General features: G+C 36.9%; 1 protein-coding gene across 1 annotated transcript; it reads right to left on the reverse strand.

The window, feature by feature from the left end:
- Positions 1-2525: 2525 nt before the first annotated feature.
- LOC117663618 (antileukoproteinase-like) lies at positions 2526-8112 on the reverse strand. The gene is made up of 3 exons (XM_034413896.2): positions 8010-8112; positions 6903-7046; positions 2526-2942 (listed from the first exon to the last, which is right to left on the reverse strand). The coding sequence occupies exons 1-3, from the start codon at positions 8095-8097 to the stop codon at positions 2938-2940; spliced, it is 237 nt and encodes a 78-aa protein (XP_034269787.1). The 5' UTR covers positions 8098-8112; the 3' UTR covers positions 2526-2937.
- Positions 8113-8507: the final 395 nt, after the last annotated feature.

Raw genomic sequence — 8507 nt, forward strand, 5'->3', positions numbered from 1 at the left:
CGTATTATTCTTCTTTATACTTGTTCTGACCATAGTTACACATAATTAAGTGTAATGTTATTGGTTCCACATCTCTGCCTAAAAACTATGTTTACCAGAGAACAATAGTTTATTCCCTCCCATATTTACTGCCTGCTTCATCAGGTGTGAAGATAAGATCATAAGCAGTTCAACCAGAAGTTCCATGAGGTTAGTAACAGGACATTTATAATGAGACTAAAGCTCTTGAATAATAGTGTCAAAGTTTATCCAATGATCACTTCCTGCTTTTAAAAGGCATAACAATATTTAAATGAATGCTTAATAATCCTGCTAGGTGTTCTTGAAAACACTGCAACTCAAACTTAATCAGCAACATTTTTTTCCTAGAGAGGGTAAAGAAGAACCCATATATTTAGTGTTTCAACAAGCAAGGAAGAATCATTAGAGTCAAATAAAATGATTTAGAGATCAGAATCAATCCTACACCTATGTCATAAAACATAATTGTCTTATGAAGTATTATTAAAGTCAAGCTTAATTTCATTGTAAGTAGCAACTAAATTGGCACATGGTTACAAAATGTTATGACTAGTTCTATGGTTATGAGTCCACTTATATAGTCAAGCATTTTTCCTTTCTTTCTCTTAACCTCACACACTGTTCAGTGAGGCTTCTTTCTCTGTTTTCCCTTAGGCACCAAATAGAGAGCAGCATGAATCTTTCAGAAAAGTTATGAGCACACAATAAGCCAAAGGCTACAAAGCTTTATTGCAAAAGAATGTTTTTTGCCCTCGTCTCATTCTTCCCTTCGTTCACTGAGCTCTTGTGACTCAGACTTGACCAACGGTCTATCTCAAAAACAGATAGAGCAGCTCCATTAAAATCCCTTTAAGTCTTTTACGGTGTTGCTATTTGCTGGGCTAGTTGTTTGGCACAATCTTGATTTTCATGGTGTTGCTTTAAAGCCAGCATCCTCACTGTTCTGGGATCTGTTTTTCTAATCTCAGGACGTTGGTTATGCCACCTATCTGATACTAGTGTCATTCTCAGTTCCAGATAATGAGTTCTTGGGCTCTCTTTTATAGACATGAGCTCTAACAGTTGTGTGACTCTAACTTCTTTTAAATTTCACATTTGTTGATGCATTAAACTTCATATGCTGGAATATGTGCATGTGTATTAGAGTCACCCTTCATTTACATGTCATTCCAAACTATCCCGGTGGCAGCACTGACAACATCAGTTTAGCTTCTTTTTCTCTGGGAAAAGTAGAGTTTCCCAGTTCCAACATGTTATGATTTATGGCACCATGTCAGCTGAAGAATTCTGGGAGTTGAAGTCCACACATTTTAAAGTCGCCAAGTTTGAAAAACACTGCTTTGTATGCACGTACTGTTGTGGTCTGCCAGCAGCCTGCGGAGCTGGCAGTGGAGTCAGACAGCGATGAGGCTGAGGAAGAACATGGGCCAGTCCTGGAGGCTGAGGAAGGCCCGGATGAGGGCTCTGCATCAGAGGCAGAGATGTGGCCAGGGCCATCAGGGAGTGAGGTGCGGACTCCAGAGCCTCCAGAGACTGATAAGGGTGAGGCAAAGGAACAGCAGGATCCTGTTCCTAATGCATGCATGAGAAGAGCTGCCAGAAGGCAAGAGCAGCTCAAGCAAAGAGGACAACTCAGGAGTAGGGCCAAGAGATGATTGGCCCCTCCCATAAGGCTTAAAGCAGACCAGCAATGATGTTTGACCTTTGCTGGAAAACAACGTTGGTAGCTTCATCTTCTTCTTCGTCTACGTCTTGTATTCATTGTTGTATCTGTGACTTCTGAACGTTTGCCAAGAACGGGCTTTGGCAGTTTGCCTAATTGGACCAAGATTTGCGATACGACTGAGGAATTTGTGTTGGGAGGAATTTGCTTTAATTTAGTTGAATGACGCTGGGAATGAATGGAAATTCTCAGCTGTTCGAATAAAGTTTGTTTGTTTTTTTCACTGACTGATTTTCCTACTACTTACTTGGGCCTGGGTCACAACACATACACTAGTTGGTAATCATTTTATTTCTAATAGAGAATTGGTTAAAGAGAACTTTATTGGTCAATAATTCCATCTTGATAGACCCAGAAGTTTGGGATAAAAAGCAAAATAATATTTTGGCCAGTTATTGATCATTGTGTATCTATAAATCATGGAGGTAACCTAGGCTGAATCTAATGATTGCTCGTCTCATGTGATCCCTGCAAAGACCCATTAGCTTCTTCAACATATACAGCCCAGATCAATTTAGGACAAGCTGATCTGAGCATTTATCTCTCAATTGACATGCTTGTTACCTTGGTCACCAAGGAAGAACATATAGCCATGGCCGGGTTATTAGATCTTTTATGTTATCATCACTGCCCTCTGTAATGTTTTCCCACTCTTAAGATAAAACACCCTATTTGTGGCACTTTTGACTACTGTAGTAGATGGATCTCCTTGTTGTAACTTTCTAGTGAAATTTAATGCTGTTTTAACATTTTTAAAAAATATACGAGATGCTTTTCTTGGTAATTTTTTATATTGTTGTTTTATTTTGCCTCGTATTTTAAATTCTTGTGGTTTGCAATAGATATGGGTCAATGAATATATTCATGGTGGATGTGTTATGTATGTATGCATATGCATAGGTGTTTATTTATTTCATTCCTATCTCACTTTTCCTCTGGTAGTTCAAACATGTACATTATAATTTCTTTCTTCACAACAGCCTTTTGAAGTAGATTAGCCTGTTAGCATTAAGTAAACATCACTAGTCCACCTACAGCATGTTGGCTGTCTTTTGAAGATGCCAATCAACAAATAATCTAAATGGATTTTCCTTCTGCAGATGAGTTGAATATTTGGCTGTTGACTCTTCACCGCAAGAATGTGCGTGGGTGAAGCACTGTTGATGTTAGGTATCCTTCAGAGTAGCAGGTCATTATCCTAAAAGGAAAAAACAAGGCATCTGTTGAATTAAAGGCTATCATTACACTCGAGAAATATAGGTTGGAAACTAGTCTAAAGTGATCGGGTGGGTTATGCAGTTTGCAAACTCTGTCTGAAAGGTATGGTTTTATTTCTTTTTTAATTTTTTTAAAATTTATCCTGTTTCCCTGAAAATAAGACATCCCCTGATAACAAACCCAATCGGGCTTTTGAGTGCATGCACTAAAACAAGCCTCCCCCCCAAAAATAAGCCCACCCCAAAAGTATTTAAACAGAGCTGGAAATCAGGTAAGATGACAAGAGGAGAACCATCTTGCTCCAGGTGCCCCCAAATAATAAGACCTCCCCGAAAATAAAGCTAAGGGCTTATTTCGGGGTTCAAAAAAAATGTAAGACAGGGTCTTATTTTTGGGGAAACACGGTATTTATAAAACAACACAATATGACAAACACAAAACATATATTCCCTTTTTATAACAGTTTCGTAACGGTAATCTTCTATTGTTTACATTTCCCCCTAATTCTCCTTATAATATATATATCTTTCCTGTCCCATTATCCCTTAGTACTCTATAACTTCCTTCGCAAATAATATTAATTTTATGCATTATCCTACAAGCACTTTCCGTTTGAAATTTTTTCCCAATCGTTTTTATCCACTATTCCTAATGTCCAGCCAGTTGTACCATTTTTTGATAAATTTAATAACATTCAATAGCAAAAACTGTCCACAGGGAGGATATGTTTCAGGTTGCGTCTTTTAAAACTTGTCAATTTATGGGACTTAGGAGGTATGATTTTTCGATGGTTGCCCCTGCTCTTCCCCCAAACATTAGGGGCCGTTTGAGTGAGAATCCCCTTTATTTGCTGGTTACCAATTTATGCTTTACATTTTGTATTAATTGTTGTATGGTGAATTTTTTTTTGTTTTTTATGCTGTACACTACCCAGAATCCCATTGTTTATGCTGGGTGGCCTTATAAATCTTGAAAATAAATAAACAAACAAACATGCAAATAAATAAATAGTGACATAACTAAAAACTAATTCTAAAACAATAAAAAGTAAAACCCCTGCCGAAAAACAGATAGAATAGAATAGAATAGAATAGAATAACAGAGTTAGAAGGGACCTTGGAGGTCTTCTAGGCCAACCCCCTGCTTAGGCAGGAAACTCTACACCACTTCAGACAAATGGTTATCCAACATCTTCTTAAAAACTTCCAGTGTTGGGGCATTCACAACTTCTGGAGGCAAGTTGTTCCACTTATTAATTGTTCTAACTGTCAGGAAATTTCTCCTTAGTTCTAAGTTGCTTCTCTCCTTGATTATTTATTTATTTTATTATTGTATTTAGTTGATTATTGTATTTAGTTGAGGCTAAATATAGTAGAAATATAGTAGAACTACTAAAAATATTGCAAGCAAAAGAAATGAGAGATATATTTATATATATGCAAGTTTTGGTGTATTCGGGTCTTTTCCCGTGTAAGATTGAGAGTATCTTGGCGATGTTTCGACGAGGTGCCACTCGTCATCTTCAGGCTGGTGTCTTCGGCTTCGTGCTCGTGCTTCGGCTTCGTGCTTGTGCGCCTTCCTCTTTAGCCAGGTTCTTCCTACGTAAACCAAGATTTTTATGTAGTCCTAGTTAAGTGAAATCACAATCCACTAGTTTCTAGGCTTTTTTTTTCTGGCAGCCAGCAAACACTCTGCTGCCCATTGGGAGACTAAGGAGTTATATATATATAAATCCTTTGAAGAATGAAAGAATTTTGAAAGGATAAAGGATCTTTTTAGTTCTGGTTTTGACATGGACACATCCGGGTTGTTGTTTTCCTGGAAACAATATGGAAGTGATTTGCCATTGGATCTTCTAGGATGGTTTTCTAGCATCTGATCATGTCTATTCCCAAAGGTTTCTTGGTGGTATCCGATCCAAATACTAAGGAGTTCATTGCTTCTTATCCTTTTTCAGTTTATCCAAGCTCCACTAGATGCAGGCACCTCTTGAACATAGCAAAGGTATTACACAAACTCAAAGGGGACAAAACTGTGCAAGGTTGTGAGTCTACTATTGAAAAGACCTATCCATGTAGCCACTTACCATGGTTCAATATGTTTTCCAGTGAATCCAATGCTCAGATAAGATTGTATTATTGATTTTAGCAGTCCCAGTACATAAAAAATGGGTTATTCTTGTAACATCTAACAGTTCTGGAAAATATCTGAGAAGCTAGAAAACCGCAAAAGCATAAATGAAAAATTTAAATAATAACACATTTGGATTCATAGTTGGATTGTGCTTCTTGCAAAAGAATCTGGAATATATTACAACATAATAGCAATAGCACTTAGATTTATGTACTGCTCCATAATGCTTTAAAACACTCTCTGAGCAGTTTACAATGTCAGCATATTGACCCCCAACAATTTGGGTCATCATTTTACCGACCTCAGAAGGATGGAAGGCTGAGTCAAACTCAAGCCCCCTCAGGATCAAAATCCAGACGGTGGGCAGAGTTAGCCTGCAATATTACATTCTAACCACTGCACCACCAGTGTTCCTTATATGCAAGATCAATGAACAATAATGAATTGCCCTATAAGGAAAAGCTAAGACGAAGTCAGGTTAACACTGGGATCTTCTTTTTGTATTTAGTTTGGTAGTAGCCAAGCTGACATTAGCCTTAAATATATGTCCTTCCCTGAATGTGAGAATTAATTATACATCTTTAGGTGTAGTAACATTTGAAATCATATCACTCTAAAACATGATTGGTCCAACCTTCAAATTCATTCAAAGGAACAATTCAAATTTTATTTTATTTTATTTTATTTTATTTTATTTTTTATTTATTTATTTATTTATTTATTTATTTATTTATTTATTTATTTATTTATTTATTTATTTATTTTATTAGGCTTATATGCTGCCCTATCTCCAACGGACTCAGGCGGCTCACAACAATAAAAACCACAATCCATAATGCAAGTTAAAATGCCTAAATGCCTTTGGGACCACATTTTTTTCCTATCAGATATATTGTCCATGTTAAATTTCATAGTCCTGACTCTTATACTAATGGTTAGGGCTCTAAGATTTTACTGTACTTATTTAATACTCAATTTTAAATGTAAGGAATCTCATGGCCCCTTATCAAAATGAAAAGACAGATTGTAAATATTTTAAAATGTATTTCTTAATCAGAAATATATCGATTGCTTCGTTTTTGCAGTATTGCGTCTTAATCAATAACTGTGACTCTGCTGATCAAGATTATACGAATAATATGAATGTGAATTACTCATTTGTCAATACAGTCGTAAGGCAAAGATTAACATGTAATCCCAAACATCCTTGGAGTGATTATGTGCATACCAGCTATTTATGTTCATAGAAGTAATGCAGAATTCACAAGAAGCATTACTGGATCATACTGAAAATGCCACACAAATCAGAATGCCTGATAGGCCATAAACTATGATGCCCATGACAGGCTTTAGAACTATGATGTTCAAACAGCATGTCTTGTTGTCATAGTGTCAAGTTTAGGGGTGGTATTCATTTACCTTCATTACTGGTTCGCAAATGTGACCTCCGTGCATGCACAGATAATCAAAAACAGGACGTGATGATGTCTTGGGGGGGGGGGCAGGGGGCGGAGCCTCCCGCTGTCACCGCTACTGGTTTTTCTGAATCGTATAGAACTGGCTGAATCCACCACTGGTAAAGCTAATAAAAAGGACTCTTCTCTACCACTAGTTATACACCATCGTATACTATTATTTCTCTTCTACTCCAGTCAGAATTGTTTGTGCATTTTGGGACAGCACTACTATCTATTTTCAGGGTCGTTTTCCTTTGTAAGAATAGTCTATGTTTTTCATGTATAGATCAATCCTAGAACCATTGGCTGTCTCATATCTTATAATACCATAATCTCAGTGCATACTGTACCATATACTGGTGGAAGGCACTCCCTCCCACATATCCCTTCACAACACTTCAGGTAGCCACTGCATTGAAAGTCATAATCACAGTCATTGGGTGGATTGAGCATCCGACATTTTTCACGAATAAATGGACAGAATCCTGGTTTCTCTACAATACAGTACAGGGGGAAAAAAGATGTGACATTGAAGACAAGCTTACATGTTAATGCTTCTTGAATTCACCTTGAGTGCTAAAACCTGTGCTAGAAGTATTCCATCTTGAAACTTTCCTCACATAAACCACAAAACCCTCAATCTGAAGGGCAAATTATTTTGGGCCCTAATTGGAGTCTCCAAAACACCTCATCAGTGAAACATATATTCATGTTGAATGCCAATTTCATAATGAAGATAATGTTATTTTGTATCCTAAATTATAATTCCCAGAATATCAGACTGGGCCATTCTAGCACTTCTGTTGTTTTGTTTCTCCCTAAAACCTAAACTGGGGAAAAGCTAATCCTTGTCAAGCCCCTACCACCAGAGGGTGGTTACAGAATAGTAACTATGCTACTTTATTTTTTTAATTACCCTGAACCCAGAATAATTAAACTTCGAATAACATACTCCACCCATCCAATGCTGTTCCCTAATCCATTAAATTATACTACATAAAGGGAATTTAATTCCTGTCAAACTGCGGGCCACAGCAGGCATGAGACGGCACATTTTGGCAGTGGAATTCAGGCATTTCTGGCAGTTAAATGCATTTTTTCAGCATATAAAAAGCTTAGTTCAACTATTTTGAAATGTTTGAAATTTCAAACATATTGGAAATACAAAACGGGTCTCAGACATATGGGCTCATCAACTGGGGTGAATCTGAAGCCACAAAAGGGATGCTAGCAGGCCACATTTTGTAGTAATCTTCTTGCTTCTATCTTCCAAAACACACCACCATGATTCCAGACCTAAGCATAATGGATTGATATTTTTCCTCAATAGGCCATCTACTGTTTTACATAAGCTATATATTGACTACTCACCATATTAGAATAAAATATCTACATCTTCAGTTGAAACAAACGCAATACACTGACCTAAGTTTGGAAATATAGGTTTTGATACTTACCTCTGAAAATCCTTGTTCCAGATGCAGATGATATCTCTGACCAAAGGACAAGAAAGCCTATAAGAAGGAAGATACCAAATGTCTTCATGGTACTGTATCAGATGTTGATGCTTAAAACAGAGATAGGCTGTTATTTATATTGTTAGGACTGGATCAGATGATCATGATTGTCTTCTCCCATTTAGGTAATAATTAGCTTTTCACATCCTCATAGCTAGCCAGTGCATCTTGCACATTTAATTCCATTGTTCAGCATTTTCCATGTATGCCTTTTTCTACCACCATGGATAATAGAACAAATGGAGGCTTTCCAACTAGCTTTGGACCAGTATGGCCAGCAACAAAAAATGGTCCAAATATAGGCCTTCAGTTATTTAGCTATTGTGATCAAAATAGAGGTATGCCATATGAACATATAAAAGGAAGAAAGATTATAACATAAACTTTCCTTTAATTCAGTGCCAATCTGGAAAAACCTGAACTATAATCATCATTTTG

This window comes from Pantherophis guttatus, chromosome 3, assembly GCF_059756535.1.
Source record: "Pantherophis guttatus breed Tessera chromosome 3, ASM5975653v1, whole genome shotgun sequence".
Classification (NCBI taxonomy): Eukaryota; Metazoa; Chordata; class Lepidosauria; order Squamata; family Colubridae; genus Pantherophis; species Pantherophis guttatus.

What these genes read in the sequence shown, in the direction of transcription:
- LOC117663618 (XM_034413896.2), bottom strand. Translation starts at nt 8,097, where the DNA reads ATGAAGACATTTGGTATCTTCCTTCTTATAGGCTTTCTTGTCCTTTGG. An exon ending in TGGAACAAGGATTTTCAGAG is followed by an intron (nt 7,047 to 8,009) that starts GTAAGTATCAAA and finishes ACTGTATTGTAG; the next exon opens with AGAAACCAGGATTCTGTCCA.